Here is a 19103-nt window from a genome sequence, read left to right on the forward strand (position 1 = left end):
GAAGAAATCAACTGTGGGAGCAATTATTAGGAAATGGAAGACATACAAGACCACTGATAATCTCCCTCGATCTGGGGCTCCACGCAAGATCTCACCCCGTGGGGTCAAAATGATCACAAGAACGGTGAGCAAAAATCCCAGAACCACACGGGGGGGACCTAGTGAATGACCTGCAGAGAGCTGGGACCAAAGTAACAAAGCCTACCATCAGTAACACACTACGCCGCCAGGGACTAAAATCCTGCAGTGCCAGACGTGTCCCCCTGCTTAAGCCAGTACATGTCCAGGCCCGTCTGAAGTTTGCTAGAGTGCATTTGGATGATCCAGAAGAGGATTGGGAGAATGTCATATGGTCAGATGAAACCAAAATAGAACTTTTTGGTAAAAACTCAACTCGTCGTGTTTGGAGGACAAAGAATGCTGAGTTGCATCCAAAGAACACCATACCTACTGTGAAGAATGGGGGCGGAAACATCATGCTTTGGGGCTGTTTTTCTGCAAAGGGACCAGGACGACTGATCCGTGTAAAGGAAAGAATGAATGGGGCCGTGTATCGTGAGATTTTGAGTGAAAACCTCCTTCCATCAGCAAGGGCATTGAAGATGAAACGTGGCTGGGTCTTTCAGCATGACAATGATCCCAAACACACCGCCCGGGCAACGAAGGAGTGGCTTCGTAAGAAGCATTTCAAGGTCCTGGAGTGGCCTAGCCAGTCTCCAGATCACAACCCCATAGAAAATCTTTGGAGGGAGTTGAAAGTCCGTGTTGCCCAGCGACAGCCCCAAAACATCACTGCTCTAGAGGAGATCTGCATGGAGGAATGGGCCAAAATACCAGCAACAGTGTGTGAAAACCTTGTGAAGACTTACAGAAAACGTTTGACCTGTGTCATTGCCAACAAAGGGTATATAACAAACTATTGAGAAACTTTTGTTATTGACCAAATACTTATTTTCCACCATAATTTGCAAATAAATTCATTAAAAATCCTACAATGTGATTTTCTGGAATTTTTTTCCTCATTTTGTCTGTCATAGTTGACATGTACATGATGAAAATTACAGGCCTCTCTCATCTTTTTAAGTGGGAGAACTTGCACAATTGGTGGCTGACTAAATACTTTTTTCCCCCACTGTATTGTCCATTGTTCATTAATTGGCATGGAGTCATCATTGTCTAAATGTCCTGGAACATTGGCAATATAATAATAACCAAGTCCAATGTTCAGCAATAATAATAATAATAATAATTGGTGTTCGTTTTACCCAATTGAGATGGTTTCCTCACCATTGTCTTATGTTGAGGGCAGCATCACAGCCATAGGCTAGGCTGCGTGATTGTGTGTGGATAGCATACCTGAATATTGAGCGAGCCAAATTGGGGTTAGTCTACAATAAATCTGTCGGCTCGTCCCCTTGTGTGTTGGACTTAATGTGCTTATCGAAGAAGTCTTGAGCCTCCTTGGCAGTGGAAAACGTATGTGTTGTATTCTGGAAGGTTAAGATGAGTTTTGCCGGGTGGATGAAGCAGCATCTCAGGTTTAGCTTGCGTAGCTGGGACCTCACCTCGTTGTAGGTCTCCCTCTGTTTCAGCAGTTCAGCACTCAGATATGGGTAGATGCAGAGCCTCTTCTCCCCATTGGTCAGAGCCCCCGAATCCACTGTGAGGCGAACAGTTTGCCATTTGATTCGTACAATCATACACAAAGATCCGTTCCGGAGAGGACTCGTACGGTGCACAATGTTTATCAGTGCATGGGACCAAGCTTCTCCCGCCCAAACAGTTCATAGAAAAGATTACTCATGAAGGAAGTTGGGTTGCCCGCTTCCACACCAGTTTCAAGTCCTGTGACCCGCACATTGAATTTACGGGAATGATTTTGAGTTTTTTAGGAAATTGGTTTTGCCTTCTAGCTTAGTTCACGCTGTTTCCAGGTCATGGAGTCGCGCTTCTGTCAGATTGGCTGCTGTCTCCAAACGTTCCACTTTAGTTGAGTAGGTATCTACTTTAGCAGTGCAAGAGATTCATTTATCGGTTTTGATTGCAAGTCGAAGGTAGAAGTAATTTTGTCACGATCAATCTCTTGGTAGTAGTGGCCAACTCTTTCTGTTGTCGGGTGTTAAGGGCAGCCATGTTCCCATAGGTGAATTGGTAATGGACAGAATATGCCAGCTACTGGAGCGAAACAGACCTGCTATTGTTCCTTGTAATACAGTAAACGTCCCACACCTTAATGTGATGTTATACTGTATGTTAACAATTACTTGAAAATAAGTCCATTCATTCATAGTTATTTTGCAAAAGAAAAGCCATGCATTTCAATGCATGCCACCGGAACCGGATTTGACAGATTTGAAGAATATCCGATTTGTTGAATATGCGCCAATACGGCATCCTCCTTCTATCCTCCACAGTCTGCTTCCATTTGACCTCTTTACCGTGTCTATTAGATTAGCAAAAAAATACTGCATGTATTGTAGTCATATCATAAGATACCATAAATGATCTGAATAACCTAAAACTGATAAGGAGATAGGTGTTAGTTAGAAGGTTTCATCCTTATTTTCTGGTCCTGTATCTCTTGTTGCTTGTGCAGTCTCTGTGGTTACAATCATCTTCAGCATCAACGAGTCAACCTGTTGAGGCCCTGGAGGATTGGAGATTACAACACTCATGAGTTCAAAGTAAACAGGTCAAATTGGACACACCCTGTACTTGTGAAGCAGACTTCTGAGACACCCTGTGGCCATCTGCAGAGTGCACCATGCAATTACAGGTTTACAACAAAGGGATACTACAAAAAATTTTGGATTACGGATGTAACCTTGGTTCTCTGAATAGATTAATGGATCGACAAACGACCTATGGGAACTCTTTCCCTTCACGCGATGTGATTGAGATGCTTAATATCAAAATATGTTTACAGTCACGCCACACGTTTACTGTACCCACGTGACCTGTCACTATAAAAGTCTGTGTGGTATGACATACTGTCTATTACTTCACTCAAACCTCATGGAGGTGGAGGAAAGACATGAAAGCTTGGCGACCCGTTACGCAGAGAACCATGGTTACATCCGTAACCCAACGCTCTCTTTCATTTTCGTAACGGGTGCCAAACGACCTATGGGAGAGGCTGTACCAAAGAGGTTGTTCGGACAACAAAGTGGCATAACTCACCATTTAACTTAGTCCAGATGAGTCCCTGGGACATCCTTGTATCCACCACAGGATGCAACAGAATATAATTACCCAACAGGGTAACACAGAATTTCAACTGTGGTATACAACTGTATACACAAGCAAGCTGAAAGCTATAAATTACAACATGACGCTTAATTTGGTGGCAACTACACCAATAGTGGAAGGCCTTTGTATAGAACATCCATCTCCCTGATGGTTGATAAGTAAGTATGTACAAGATTCACAGTAAACTCACTTCTTTGGGTTGAGAGAGTGTGCCGTGTCCAGAGCCACAGATCCCACTGATGGTGTGGATATAACTCATGAAAGTCATGGGTGTTGCCCAACTTGCAGCAGCACAGATAGAGTCCAGCAAGGCCCCTCTGAACAGGGCCCATGAAGTGGCCATACTCCTGGTGGAGTGCGCTACCATGACATCTGGAGTTGGTCTACCTGCTGCTGCGTATGATTTTGACACTGCAATGTGCCAGTCTCTGCTTCGAGACAGCGCGCCCTTTGGTGTTCTCCCCATAACACACAAAAAGCTGTTCTGTTTGACAAACAGTTCTTGTTGTAGCAAGATAGGCACTCAGTGCCCTAACCGGACAAGTGTATGCAACTCACGACTCTCCTGTGAGGAGTGGGGAGGCGGGTGAAATGCCGCTATGATTAAGGGCTGGTTAGCATTAGGTAAGAATGCTGGATTTGGCCAAAGCACTGCCTTAGATCCATCGTCTGCTAAAGTGAGGCATGAAGGATGGGTAGAAAGTGCATGTAATTCTCTAACACGCTTGGCTGAAACAATAGCCAATAGAAAGGCAGTCTTGACTGAGAGCTCACAAATCTCAAGTGAAGAAAGGGGCTGAATGGTGGGCTCATAAGTGAAAGTAGGACAACATCAAACTCCCATGAGGGTACTGAAGGAGTCTTGGGGAGCCATAGCCTGTGGGCTCCTTTCATGAATTGCGATACTAGAGGGTGTGCCCCTGGTGATGCACCCGAAAGCTGGTCATGATCCATAGAGATGGCTGCCATATACACTTTCAATGTAGATGGGGACTTCCCTGCAGCCATACCCTGGAGGAAATCAATGCATGGTCGACACACCACTTCCTGAACACATTCCACTTGTAGGAATACAGGGTTAGCGTAGAGGATACCCTGGCTGCCTGAACTGTATCAATTACCAAGGAGGGCAACCCTGCAGCTACAAGGCGGTCACGTTCAGGTGCCACTCCCACAATTTCAGTATGCTGGGTTTGGGGTGCCAAAGCTTGCCATTCACTTGTGACAGGAGGTCCACTCGAAGAGGGAGTTCCCATGGGGGGAGGTTGTCAGCTGTACAATGTCTGAAAAACAGTGATGTTGTTGCCAATGTGGAGCAACAAGTAGAACTGACGCGCTCTCGAGACTGATCTTCCAAGACCTGAGGGAGCAAGGAAATTGGTGGAAAAACATACAGCAGCCCCCTTAGCCATCAGTGTGATAGGGCATTGACCCTGAGTGGGCCTGCTGGACCATTTATGGAGAACCACATAGGATCATGGGTTGAGTCTTGCGATGCGAACAGATCGGCGATGGCCCTTCCAAATTGCGCCCAGATCATCTCCACTACTGTGGGATGTATCCTCCAGTCTGAAGGAAGAGGGCCTGCCTTCTGATTCTCCATCCCCGGCAGGTGTATTGCTCTGAGGGATATAAGGTGTCTGTTTGCCCAAAGCAGTAGCTCCCTTGCTACCTGGTGCAGAGCCATTGACCTCAGTCCGCTCTGGCGGTTGATGTGTGCAATCACGGTTGTAGTGTCTGTCCGTATCAGTACAGGTTGTCCATATCAGTACAGGTTGTCCACCATTTTCCATGGTGCTGACCATACACCATGGGCCCCTAACTGGTTCAAGACTGCTCCCCATCCCTGTAGGGAGGTGTCTGTGGTCAAAGTCAACCGGTTGTGAACTGCGCCTAGGAGAACTCCACTGGGAGTTTGAAGTGCTAGGCGCCACCATTGTATTGCTCTCCAGCAACTCATTGAAATGATCAGCTTTTTGTGTTTGTCCCTTCTGGGACATAGACGTGTCTGTTGTACGTCCGCTGTATTGGCCGAATGTTGAGCAAGCCCAATAGTACAACATGGACTGCAGCAGCTAGGAGGGCTAGTAGCCTCTGACTCTTCTTGTGCTGTCACCTGTTTTTTCAGTTTGAATGTTGAAAGACAATTTGTCAAAGATCCCACTCTTTCTGGAGAGAGGTTTGCTCGCATGATTTGAGTGTCCAGTGTCAAGCCCAGGAAGTGCACACACTGAGTGGGGACCAGATAACTCTTTTTCAAGCTCACTGTTAGTCCCAACTCAGAGAGGTGATGTGAGACCATGGATGTGTGTGCCAAAGCTTTGTGACCCTGCACATATTAGCCAATCTTGTAAGTAGTTCAGGACCCTGACTCCTGCTTGGCGATGGGGGGCTAGCGCTGCACTTATGCACTTTGTGAAAGTGTGAGGGGCGAGTGAAAGGCAGAAGGGTAGAATGTGAAACTGAAAAACACGTATTTCGAAGGCAAATCTCAGGTATTTTCTGTGTGCTGGTAGAATGGGGATATGAAAGTATGCGTCTTTCAGGTCCACTGTGGTGAACCAATCGCCTGGTTGTACTAACTGAAGGATGGTTTTGATTGTCAGCATTTTGAAGGGAAGTGCTGAAAGATGACGATTAAGGCACTCTAAGTCCAGGATCGGACGGAGGCCTCAGCCCTTTTTTGGCACCAGAAAATAGATTGAGTAGAACCTGCAGTTTTGTTGCGCTGGTTCTACCTCTTCGATGGCATGCTTTTTCAAGGAGATTTCTGAGCAGAGTGTTTGAACAGGGTTACGAGCTGTTGTTTTCAAGACACCCCTGAAACGTGGGGGTCGCTACCAAAATTGTAGTGCGTAGCCTTGTGTTAGAGTGCGTAACACCCATTTGTTGGCCGTTGACCTTTTCCAGCTCAGGACCGAGGCTCTGCGTGCTTTGGTGCAGAGGGGACGTGGCCTGTATATGGTGCACCTCTGCCTCTTGGGTGATGCTGTGCTCCACCTCTTTGGTAGGGCTGAGAGTGTCTGTTCCTCCACTCCTGAGCAGGTGTAGCGTGAGTCTGAGCCTGGTTTCTTGGCATTCCAGTTGGGGCCCTGGGACTGGAGTAATGGTTTGCTGGCTGATGCATTTTAGGCTTTGGAATGAATGCACCAATTTGCACCAATTTGCACCAATTTGTAAGTCGCTCTGGATAAGAGCATCTGCTAAATGATGTAAATGTAAATGTAAATGAATGAGGCGCTGAAGCGCCATCTGTGCTTCTCTGTCCTCCTTAGACACTTGGAGGAGGTGGGCCGCAGCTCCTACTGATAGAAGGCCAGTATTGCTGCTGAATTGCTAAGCCTAGCAGCTGAAGTAGTGCTGTCATGTGTCCTGCATAGGAATTGATCAGATGCCCTTCATCATTTGTTAGGCAGCTCTTGGTCTGAACTGTGACTGAGAGAAGCAGGCATAACAAGCGAAGCAAATTATTTGTTCATACGGGGGAAATGGCCAAAACTATTCTCATCTGCACCATGAACTGTAGCTAAGCGAGTGCATATGCTTGGCATGGCAGGGGTTCTGTCACTTGGCGTGCTCCAAGTGCATTGGAGTTCACGCACAAAGTATTTAAACAACGGTATGGATGTCTCAGTCTTTGAAGAACTGAATTCATCAAACTTGGATGTGGATGCCATGGCAGTAGGTGTATGTTTCACGTTGATGTTCCTGCTTGCCCTCTTAAACGTTTCAGACAAGGATATTTTCTGGTCGACCGTCAGTGTCATCCGATTCAGTCTCCAGTATCTATGCTGCAATAGTCTATGTGCCGGGGGGCTAGGGTCAGTCTGTTATATCTGGTGTAATTCTCCTGTCTTATCTGGTGTCCTGTGTGAATTTAAGTATGCTCCCTCTAATTCTCTCTTTCTCCCTCTCTCCTTCCCCTCCCGGAGGACCTGAGCCCTAGGATCAGGACTACCTGGCCTGATGACTCCTGGCTGTCCCCAGTCCACCTGGTTATGCTGCTGCTCCAGTTTCAACTGTTCGGCCTGCGGCTAGGGAACCCTGACCTATTCACCGGATGTACTACCTTGTCCCGGACCTGCTGTTTTCGACGCTCTCTCTCTCTCTACCACACCTGCTGTCTCAAACTCTGAATGCTCGGCTATGAAAAGCCAACTGACATTTACTCCTGAGGTACTGACCTGTTGCACCCTCTACAACCACTGTGATTATTATTTGACCCTGCTGGTCATCTATGAATGTTTGATCATCTTGAAGAACAATCTGGCCTTAAATGGCCACATATTCTTATAATATCCACCCAGCACAGCCAGAAGAGGAGTGGCCACCCCTCAGAGCCTGGTTCCTCTCTAGGTTTCTTCCTAGCCACCGTGCTTCTACATCTGCATTGCTTGCTGTTTGGGGTTTTAGGCTGGGTTTCTGTATAGCACTTTGTGACATCTGCTGATGTGAAAAGGGTTTTATAAATCAATTTGATTGATTGATTGATTGATTCAACAACCACGCTCCGCTCAGAGGTAGGGGTTGGGTTTGGTACCAGCGGGGGAAGCCTGGCAAGTAGGTGCTCGAGGGCATACTGAATGGTAGCCATACGACTGTCCACTGACTTAATCTCCTTGCGCATCTCAGTGTGTCAAGATTTGTGCCCAAGCGAGGATGAGCGATGGCATTTATTGGGTGGCGGATCACAAGGGGAGTAAGACCCGTCATTCGACCTGGAGCGTTTGGAATGATCATTGATCTGTGTGGCAAACTCATCTGATGAGAATCCGGAGGCTCCACCCTATAAGCGCGCAAGTTGAGATTTCAATGCTCTTGGTTTGAATTTCTGACAGTGAGTGCAAGAGCTGCTACTCTGTGCAGCCCCTTGAGAATGTTCAGCTCCCAAGCAAAGAACGCAAAGTGTGTGCTCATCTGAAGGTGGGAGTTGTTTTTCACACTGTTGACATGGGTGGAACGACATCCTGTGTACAGCACTGAATCCGTGTGCAAAGAACGGATTTTCACATAAGAGAAGTGTGCTCCAAGAAAAAGGTAACAAAAAAAAAAAAATTGTTTCGGTGTGTCTTGGTGTATGCTTCGATTGCCTCAGTATCGGATTTGGATGCTTAGAGAGAAAGTTATATTTACCGTTGGCTCTGACCCATCGTGCTTCGGGGGCGAGACTTCCGCCTAAATATGTTTCAAGGTCCGGGCCCGAAACTCCCACCTATATGAAGCTATCTGACTGGCACAGTCAAGCGTGGACTGTCAGTCTCGGCGTTGGTGGACTCAGTCAAGCAAGGACCGGTAACCTACAGCACCGCTGAGCTCCGTGATCACAAGCTAGGGAGTGGAGATGCTGGATCAACGGGCTGGTGTGGAAGTCAAGCGGAGACTGGCACGACACCGCGAGTCAACAAGCGCCAACAACAGTTACAACAAGCTAACTAGCTACGGTAACTATGTGTGGCTAATTTAGCTAGCTAGCTAGCTATGAGCTAACTTCTGAGGTAACGGGATAGACCCGAAGCTAATGAGCTAGCTAGCTAACACACAAGGACGGAAATGCCCGACACAAAGCAATACAAGTTAGTTAGTATTGGCAGGCACAATAACGAGAGAGAGGGGGAGTAGATTAGATAAAAATCAACTACTCATGGCACCTCCTCGAGTCGTTGAAGAATCGTCATTCCGTAAGAAAATAATTTGAAGGGGATTAATAGCAATCTCGTAATGTAAAACACAAAGGTGAGAGTGAAGAAAATACAGTATGTCACGCCACACAGGCTTTTATAGTGACAGGTCACATGGGTACAGTAAGGGTGTGGTGTGAATGTAAACATATTTTGATATTAAGCATCTTAATCACATCACGTGAAGGAGAAGGAGTTCCCATAGGTCGTTTGGCGACCCGTTACGAAAACAAAAGAGAACCAAGATGCCTTAAACCAGTGATACCTCACCTGTATGGCGGAGCTTCGACGGTCTCTGACCCAGTGCTTTCTGCTGCATTCACACCACACTCCACACCTGTACAGAGACAAAATAACGTAATCTATCAGCTATGGACAGACAGGAGACAGTGAAACATAGCTATACTCTAGCACAGAGATACACAGAAGAAACAGGGACAGGTTATCATAGTAGGCCTCAACGAAATAGAACTAGCGAAGTGCAGTCTGACTGGGTCAAAGACTAAACAAAAAGTAAGAGTTCTATTTATATGGTAGGCCTTCTCTTATTTGAATGATAGAGTCATGATGTCAGTTCAAATTACTTCATCATGTGTAAAGACTCTTAATCCATATACAGTGGGGGAAAAAAGCATTTAGTCAGCCACCAATTGTGCAAGTTCTCCCACTTAAAAAGATGAGAGAGGCCTGTAATTTTCATCATAGGTACACGTCAACTATGACAGACAAAATGAGAAAAAATAATCCAGAAAATCACATTGTAGGATTTTATATGAATTTATTTGCAAATTATGGTGGAAAATAAGTATTTGGTCAATAACAAAAGTTTCTCAATACTTTGTTATATACCCTTTGTTGGCAATGACACAGGTCAAACGTTTTCTGTAAGTCTTCACAAGGTTTTCACACACTGTTGCTGGTATTTTGGCCCATTCCTCCATGCAGATCTCCTCTAGAGCAGTGATGTTTTGGGGCTGTCGCTGGGCAACACAGACTTTCAACTCCCTCCAAAGATTTTCTATGGGGTTGAGATCTGGAGACTGGCTAGGCCACTCCAGGACCTTGAAATGCTTCTTACGAAGCCACTCCTTCATTGCCCGGGCGGTGTGTTTGGGATCATTGTCATGCTGAAAGACCCAACCACGTTTCATCTTCAATGCCCTTGCTGATGGAAGGAGGTTTTCACTCAAAATCTCACGATACATGGCCCCATTCATTCTTTCCTTTACACGGATCAGTCGTACTGGTCCCTTTGCAGAAAAACAGCCCCAAAGCATGATGTTTCCACCCCCATGCTTCACAGTAGGTATGGTGTTCTTTGGATGCAACTCAGCATTCTTTGTCCTCCAAACACGACGAGTTGAGTTTTTACCAAAAAAGTTCTATTTTGGTTTCATCTGACCATATGACATTCTCCCAATCCTCTTCTGGATCATCCAAATGCACTCTAGCAAACTTCAGACGGGCCTGGACATGTACTGGCTTAAGCAGGGGGACACGTCTGGCACTGCAGGATTTGAGTCCCTGGCGGCGTAGTGTGTTACTGATGGTAGGCTTTGTTACTTTGGTCCCAGCTCTCTGCAGGTCATTCACTAGGTCCCCCCGTGTGGTTCTGGGATTTTTGCTCACTGTTCTTGTGATCATTTTGACCCTACGGGGTGAGATCTTGCGTGGAGCCCCAGATCAAGGGAGATTATCAGTGGTCTTGTATGTCTTCCATTTCCTAATAATTGCTCCCACAGTTGATTTATTCAAACCAAGCTGCTTACCTATTGCAGATTCAGTCTTCCCAGCCTGGTGCAGGTCTACAATTCTGTTTCTGGTGTCCTTTGACAGCTCTTTGGTCTTGGCCATAGCGGAGTTTGGAGTGTGACTGTTTGAGGTTGTGGACAGGTGTCTTTTATACTGATAACAAGTTCAAACAGGTGCCATTAATACAGGTAACGAGTGGAGGACAGAGGAGCCTCTTAAAGAAGAAGTTACAGGTCTGTGAGAGCCAGAAATCTTGCTTGTTTGTAGGTGAAAAAATACTTATTTTCCACCATAATTTGCAAATAAATTCATTAAAAATCCTACAATGTGATTTTCTGGATTAATTTTTCTCAATTTGTCTGTCATAGTTGACGTGTACCTATGATGAAAATTACAGGCCTCTCTCATCTTTTTAAGTGGGAGAACTTGCACAATTGGTGGCTGACTAAATACTTTTTTTCCCCACTGTATGCACTCCCTCTGGTTTTGAATAGACATTACTCTTTGTTTAGTCTTTGACCCAGTCAGACTGCACTAGACTAGTTATCTGGTCTGTCTTAGTGTATAGACCCTGTATAGAAGGTTCTTTATGAGGTCAACATAATACTGACATGAGCTGGTCTGGGACTGGATCAGTTGGTGGATCAGGGCCTGCAGGTTCTTCATGTCTGCCCTCAGGGCACTGAGGTCCTGGTTCTGCTGGGTCTGGTCCATCTGGAGCCTCTGCAGAGTCTGCAGGTGTTCCCCCTGCACAGGGGATGAGAAGCCCCTCTCCCTAGGAGAGACAGGAAGAGATAGATCTTGACACATGCCTGGAAATATTCCACAAAACATCATAGTTGTTCCATACTCCTAAATTCAGGTAAAAGAGAGGCGGTGCCTACCATGAGCCCCTGTCACTCTCTTCAGGTCTTCGTTGTTCGGAGGGATTCACTTCTTTTTGGATCTCCAGGAACTCATCTAGGGTCTCCTGAAGTGTCGGAACAAGTAAAAAAAACATGCATAAAGAGAAACAAGCACTCTCCCTCCCTGAACTAAACCACCCACAGGCAGACACAGATACAGTGGGGAAAATAAGTATTTAGTCAGCCACCAATTGTGAAAGTTGATAATCTCCCTTGATCTGGGGCTCCACGCAGGATCTCACCCCGTGGGGTCAAAATGATCACAAGAAAGGTGAGCAAAAATCCCAGAACCACACGGGGGGACCTAGTGAATGACCTGCAGAGAGCTGGGACCAAAGTAGCAAAGCCTACCATCAGTAACACACTACGCCGCCAGGGTTTCAAATCCTGCAGTGCCAGATGTACTGGCTTAAGCAGGGGGACACATGTCCAGGCCCATCTGAAGTTTGCTATAGTGCATTTGGATGATCCAGAAGAGGATTGGGAGAATGTCATATGGTCAGATGAAACCAAAATAGAACTTTTTGGTAAAAACTCAACTCGTCGTGTTTGGAGGACAAAGAATGCTGAGTTGCATCCAAAGAACACCATACCTACTGTGACGCATGGGGGTGGAAACATCATGCTTTGGGGCTGTTTTTCTGCAAAGGGACCAGGACGACTGATCCGTGTAAAGGAAAGAATGAATGGGGCCATGTATCGTGAGATTTTGAGTGAAAACCTCCTTCCATCAGCAAGGGCATTGAAGATGAAATGTGGCTGGGTCTTTCAGCATGACAATGATCCCAAACACACCGCCCGGGCAACGAAGGAGTGGCTTCGTAAGAAGCATTTCAAGGTCCTGGAGTGGCCTAGCCAGTCTCCAGATCTCAACCCCATAGAAAATCTTTGGAGGGAGTTGAAAGTCCGTGTTGCCCAGCGACAGCCCCAAAACATCACTGCTCTAGAGGAGATCTGCATGGAGGAATGGGCCAAAATACTAGCAACAGTGTGTGAAAACCTTGTGAAGACTTACAGAAAACGTTTGACCTGTGTCATTGCCAACAAAGGGTATATAACAAAGTATTGAGAAACTTTTGTTATTGACCAAATACTTATTTTCCACCATAATTTGCAAATAAATTCATACAAAATCCTACAATGTGATTTTCTGGAATTTTTTTCCTCATTTTGTCTGTCATAGTTGACGTGTACCTATGGTGAAAATTACAGGCCTCTCTCATCTTTTTAAGTGGGAGAACTTGCACAATTGGTGGCTGACTAAATACTTTTTTCCCCCACTGTATATAAAGACATACAGTTCAAATGCAGGTGTTAAAGATGAATGTCCCATCCTGTCACCTTGATCTGAGTGGTGATCGTCTTCAGCTCTGCGTGCCGCTTTGAGTCAGTTCTGATGTCATCATCGTATAACTCCCCAAGAGGGGCACAGAAGCGGTGGATGTGCTGGTCGTCATAGAAACGGCAGAGACGGGGCATGGATTCCTCCACCTGCAGGATAATGGCTGCTTGCTGCATTACTGCATTGGCCAGTGCATTGTCGTACACCCTGACAGAAGAGATTCATACACACAGTGTGGTACACTCATTCATACTGACGCTGAGAGTGACAGATGCATACTGAGTCATTTGTTTGTTTGTTGAGTGAGATAAACACTAAAACCTGATGTAGACAAACAATATACACTTCCGTTCAAAAGTTTGGGGTCACTTAGAAATGTCCTTGTTTTTGAAAGAAAAGCAAATTTTTTGTCCATTAAAATAACATCAAATTGATCAGAAATACAGTGTAGACATTGTTAATGTTGTAAATGGCTATTGTAGCTGGAAACGGCTGATTTTTAATGGAATATCTACATAGGCGTACAGAGGCCCATTATCAGCAACCATCTGTCCTGTGTTCCAATGGCACGTTGTGTTTGCTAATCCAAGTTTATAATTTTAAAAGGCTAATTGATCATTAGAAAACCCTTTTACAATTATGTTAGCACAGCTGAAAACTGTTGTGCTGATTAAAGAAGCAATAAAACTGGTCTTCTTGAGACTAGTTGAGTATCTGGAGCATCAGCAATTGTGGGTCTGATTACAGGCTCAAAATGGCCAGAAATAAATAACTTTCTTCTGAAACTCGTCAGTCTATTCTTGTTCTGAGAAATGAAGGATATTCCATGCGAGAAATTACCAAGAAACTGAAGATCTCGTACAACGCTGTGTACTACTCCCTTCATAGAACAGCGCAAACTGGCTCTAACCAGAATAGAAAGAGGAGTGGGAGGCCCCGGTGCACAACTGAGCAAGAGGACAAATACATTAGAGTGTCTAGTTTGAGAAACAGATGCCTCACAGGTCCTCAACTGGCAGCTTCATTAAATAGTACCCGCAAAACACCAGTCTCAACGTCAACAGTGAAGAGGCGACTCCGGGATGCTGACCTTCTAGGCAGAGTTGCAAAGAAAAAGCCATATCTCAGACTGGCCAATAAAAAGATACGATTAAGATGGGCAAAAGAACACAGACACTGGACAGAGGAAGATTGGAAAAAAGTGTTATGGACAGACGAATCGAAGTTTGAGGTGTTCGGATCACAAAGAAGAACATTTGTGATTCGCAGACCAAATGAAAAGATGCTGGAGGAGTGCTTGATGCCATCTGTCAAGCATGGTGGAGGCAATGTGATGGTCTGGGGGTGCTTTGGTGGTGGTAAAGTGGGAGATTTGTACAGTGTAAAAGGGATCTTGAAGAAGGAAGGCTATCACTCCATTTTGCAACGCCATGCCATACCCAATTTCCTCCTACAACAGGACAATGACCCAAAGCACGGCTCCAAAATATGCAATAACTATTTAGGGAAGAAGCAGTCAGCTGGTATTCTGTCTATAATGGAGTGGCCAGCACAGTCACCGGATCTCAACCCTATTGAGCTGTTGTGGGAGCAGCTTGACCGTACGTAAGAAGTGCCCATCAAGCCAATCCAACTTGTGGGAGGTACTTCAGGAAGCATGGGGTGAAATCTCTTCAGATTACCTCAACAAATTGACAACTAGAATGCCAAAGGTCTGCAAGGCTGTAATTGCTGCAAATGGAGGATTCTTTGACAAAAGCAAAGTTTGAAGGACAATTATTATTTCAATAAAAAATCATTATTTCTAACCTTGTCAATGACTACATTTCCTATTCATTTTGCTATATTTCCTATTCAAACTCATTTCATGTATGGTTTCATGGAAAACAAGGACATTTCTAAGTGACCCCAAACTGTACAGTACAGTATTTGAGTACACACGAATGTAAGCTGTAAAGGCTGATATGCACACTACTGATCTCCTAGTTTGCCAAATATAATTTTAGTGGCCCATACCTTTGGAAGGTGTCCGAGAGAAGGGCGATCATCAGGTTGACACACAGAATGGAGGACAGAGCCAGGAAGGTACCACAGAGGAAGTGGGCCATGATCGAGTCCACTTCCACCATGGCATTAAACTCGTACTCATCCACCAGAGTGATGCGGTACAGGCTGTAGAGCAGCTGGGGTACAGTCCGCATACTGGGTATTGACGCCTGACCTGGGGAGGACAGTTCACACAGACTCAGACAGACAAACTGTAAATACATTTGTTTATGTGTATTTTTTATCATACTAGGACAGCTGCAGTAGCGTATACCATGTCATATTGTGGGTGTGTTTTATAAAATATGCATGACTTCATGGTTTGTTGGCCAACTTACCTCCAAATATAATCCAGAAGGCACATGCATAAGGGATGAAGATCTCTGCATATAGGAAGAGGAAACGCAACACATCCCCCACAATCTTCCCCAGCATGACAATGAAAGGACCCATAACCCTGTACAGAATGAGGATAAAATGTTGTGGTATTGGTGTAATGCTGTGGAATTTTCAGGTGCAATGATTCTAAGATCTGCTGTATGAGTTCAATGTGGGTCAGTATTTGGCTACTTTATATTTGGAAATATCCAGACATGCTGTTCTAAAAATTTATCCTATTTTGGACATGAGGGCCATGACCATATGATGACCTATGAGCTCTAGTTCCTTTGTTGTCACGACTCACGACTGCCTGTGGGGCCCCATTCATGTGTTGTTGTCATGGAACCTGATAACTCCAGGTGTACCTATGGGGACGCTGACCAGGTGTCACTATTATGTCTGAGATACCCAATGAACAATATGCATTGTTCGTGGGATAGCTCAGACACCCAGTCCAGGTGTTCTTTTATTCATTTGGGTTTAATTTCAGTTGTGTTTTTATTTTTTCCTCAGAACATATTGTTCCCTTCCATGATCCATTGGGGACCAGAGAACAGTCATCAATGGGGGAAGGGAAGTAAATATTAATTATTCTCCACCACAAGATTGGTGCTCTAAAATGAATGAATGCCTTGCACTTCATAAGGGAGACAAGTAAAGAAATGATCCCTAAAAGAGGACTCTTCAGTGGTGGTCAGTCTGGTCACCTGAAGGCTCGGACGTGTTTCATCAGCCGGAGCCAGAGGAAGATGATGACTACAGCGAAGAGGCGCAGGCTGTAGTCTCGCAGTGTGCCTGCCAACAAGAAGATGTCTGCCACATGGATCCCAAACACCGCCATCAGCAGAATGTACACCAGCCAATCAAAGATGTTCCTGTGACACAGCCAAATTAGATACCATTGTCTGCTTGCCAGTTAGGTAATATATGAGCATTATTAAGGGCCAGAGTTACACCATATCCATATGAGATGTACTGTATCGTATATAACACAAATGTGTTTACCAGGGGTCTTGTAAGTAGTTTCCCTTCATGCGGTGGATAAACTTGATTTGCTCTTCCAAGAAATGTTTTTCCTTTGAAGCAGGAAGACAAAAAATTTAAAGAATATGTAATGTTGCACATTCTCAATGGGGATTATAACAACCTGTAGCCTTACAAAGGGCATACTGCCAAAATAATGTATTGGGGTCAGGAGGACTCTCCTTAGATCTTAATTCAGTTTATTTTGGTTAACTGTGTATGCCTAGATCAGGTCTAGAAACTTCTCTAAGATGTGCGTCTGTGTGTGTCTACTGGGTAAGAAAAGGTTCTGTACCTCGGGCCACATTGGGTGTGTGCAGCGCAGGTCATCGTTGGTGCGATGCTCACACCAACTCTGCCAGCTCCTTAGCTTCCTCCTGGAGCCTATCATCTCCGCCACCTCCCGGCCCACCTCCACCACTGTCAGCCCCAGAGCCACCACCACCCCAAACACACGCCACCAGTCCTGCAGGAAGATATACTTTTTATATTTAGATTTGTTTATTTGGATCCGCATTAGCTGTTACAATCACAACAGCTACTCTTTCTGGGGTCCACAATGACTTTATCAATGACTCATGAGCAATCACATGTCCAAACATTTGTATGACCTGTGAAATACTTCTGACCTTTATATTCACATTGTTTCATTGTGGATCCAAATGAAGGACTGAAATGTGTGTGAATCTTAAAACACCACACTTTTAATGTAATTCTGAAGAGTTAATGAAATAATAACACACACACACACACACATATATACATATATATATATATATATATATATATATAATGTTCCCTTTGTCCTTCACTTTCTCACCTCAGGGAAAACATAAGGCTCCTCGTTTCGGATGACAGACACAGAGATGGCCACGGTCGTCCAGGAGACTATAAACAGGAAGTTAAGGAGTAGGAGTATCCAAGCCCCCAACCTACAGAGACACCAGTTTACCATTCAGAGTGAAATACTGAGCCACCATTAACAGTAGATCCCTTTAGCTATGTGTCTAACTGTGTGAATGGTTAGGGCCTATGGTATATTTTATTTATGACAGCGCATGAGACTGGAGGGGGCAAGAGAGGAGACAGAGCCCCATCTGGCAGGAGCGACACACCTGCCACTTCTCTCTGGCAAAAGTCTCTCTCAAAGTCTCTCTCACTGATGAACTGACCTGCCATATAGTTTCCACTTGACAGTGATGAGCTTCAGAACCACAGGGTGCATGATGAGATCCAACTTCCCCTGGTGTACTATGAACTCCAACTGTGGTGAGAGAGAGAAAAAAAATCTCAGAGAAAATTCATATAGCAATTATGATCAAATTAGTTGACTTATTTTACATATTTGACTCATATGTAGTCTTCCATCATAGTTTTCATCCATTATCACTTTTTTAGCCTGTTTAGCCTTAAAAGATGGGAACATACTGGTGATGTAGGCTCACTGGCAACACCCTCTGGAAGACAAAAAAATGAAATTAGAGATCACACAAAAGTTTAAAAAAAAGATATCCAAAGTTTAGAAGACTGTTGCACAGTTTGATCCACTGAGTTAGGTTGTTAAACAGAGTGTATTATTATAAGTGGGATCATTGGCCATTTAGGACATTTTGTTCTGTGGAAATAGTATTTATTTCAGACTATTTAGATAGGTTACCTTGTGAGCCCTGTCCTGGTGGATTCTGCTTGCAGGGTGGCTCTGGCTCCAGCAGGTGGAGGTAGTAGAACTGCTGCCTGGTCATCCGGTCAGTCACATGGAACTGGTTCAGCGCCAAATGAGCCTGACACCACCAAAGAGAGCTGAACAATGCTATAGGATGATGACATACAGAACCCACTATATCACAACAACTAGCACATTGTCAGGCCAAACTATACAATTGGAGCATGTCCTACAGTATGACTCATTTGGTCAGTGACCATCCAACCCATATTTACCACTGAGGTCATCTTGTCAATCATGGCGGTGATGCAAAGTTGACCATCAGAGTCCTTCACCCCAGCATCTGCCCCCAGTTCCATTAGCGTCCGTGCAGCCTCACTCCTGTCTGAATACACACAGGAGTACAACAAAAGAAGCATAATCAAGTACAGCAAGAACTGTGTAATGTGCAATGTAGTTATTTGTAAGGTGAGGTGAAGGGCACATTTCCATGTGTGTATGGACAATAAAGTTGTGTTTCATTCTATTCTAATACAAAGTATTGAGTGTGAAATGTGCACTCAGAGGCAAGTAAGGGTATTACCTAGGTTGGCAGCCAGTTGTAGAGGGGTTCTCTTTTTGTAGTCTCGTGCGGAGATGTCTGCCCCATACTGCAGCAGCACCCTGACTGCCCCCACTGCGTCGTTCTTAGCAGCGTAGTGCAGAGGGGTCTGATGATCCATGTTGGTCTGAGCACCAATGTCAGCTAAAGGGACAGGACATACATATGTGAGCTACAGTACAAAACACATTGAAATCACTCACCCACAGAAGTAACACACAAGTGACACAAAGACGATTGACCTCTGACCTTTCCTCTCCAACAGGAAGTGGATCATCTCCTCGTAGTCCAGAGCTGCGGCAACATGCAGGGGCGTGACCCCGTAGGAGTCAGGACGCAGAACATCAGCCCCCCTCTCCAGGAAGAAACGCATCACGTCCACGTTCCACGCCCTCGAGATCTACAACCAGGCAGAAGAGCCCTGTGAACACACAGTGGCTGGAAGCCACTCAGAATGATCTGC

The 19103-nt window shown here is 45.1% G+C and overlaps 1 protein-coding gene across 1 annotated transcript; it reads right to left on the reverse strand.

The window, feature by feature from the left end:
* Positions 1 to 1138: 1138 nt before the first annotated feature.
* Positions 1139 to 19034, reverse strand: LOC121553281 (transient receptor potential cation channel subfamily A member 1-like; the record flags this gene model as incomplete). The annotated part of the gene is made up of 17 exons (XM_041866306.2): positions 1139 to 2647; positions 9198 to 9264; positions 11291 to 11454; positions 11564 to 11649; positions 12926 to 13133; positions 14943 to 15147; positions 15311 to 15429; positions 16061 to 16228; positions 16359 to 16429; positions 16672 to 16842; positions 17197 to 17308; positions 17549 to 17640; positions 17805 to 17833; positions 18034 to 18157; positions 18315 to 18424; positions 18623 to 18784; positions 18890 to 19034. Coding segments are annotated over 17 exons (2049 nt in total), but the record flags the coding sequence as incomplete, so codon positions are not given.
* Between the last annotated feature and the right edge of the window lie 69 nt (positions 19035 to 19103).

Source organism: Coregonus clupeaformis, chromosome 37 (assembly GCF_020615455.1).
Source record: "Coregonus clupeaformis isolate EN_2021a chromosome 37, ASM2061545v1, whole genome shotgun sequence".
NCBI classification, from domain to species: Eukaryota; Metazoa; Chordata; class Actinopteri; order Salmoniformes; family Salmonidae; genus Coregonus; species Coregonus clupeaformis.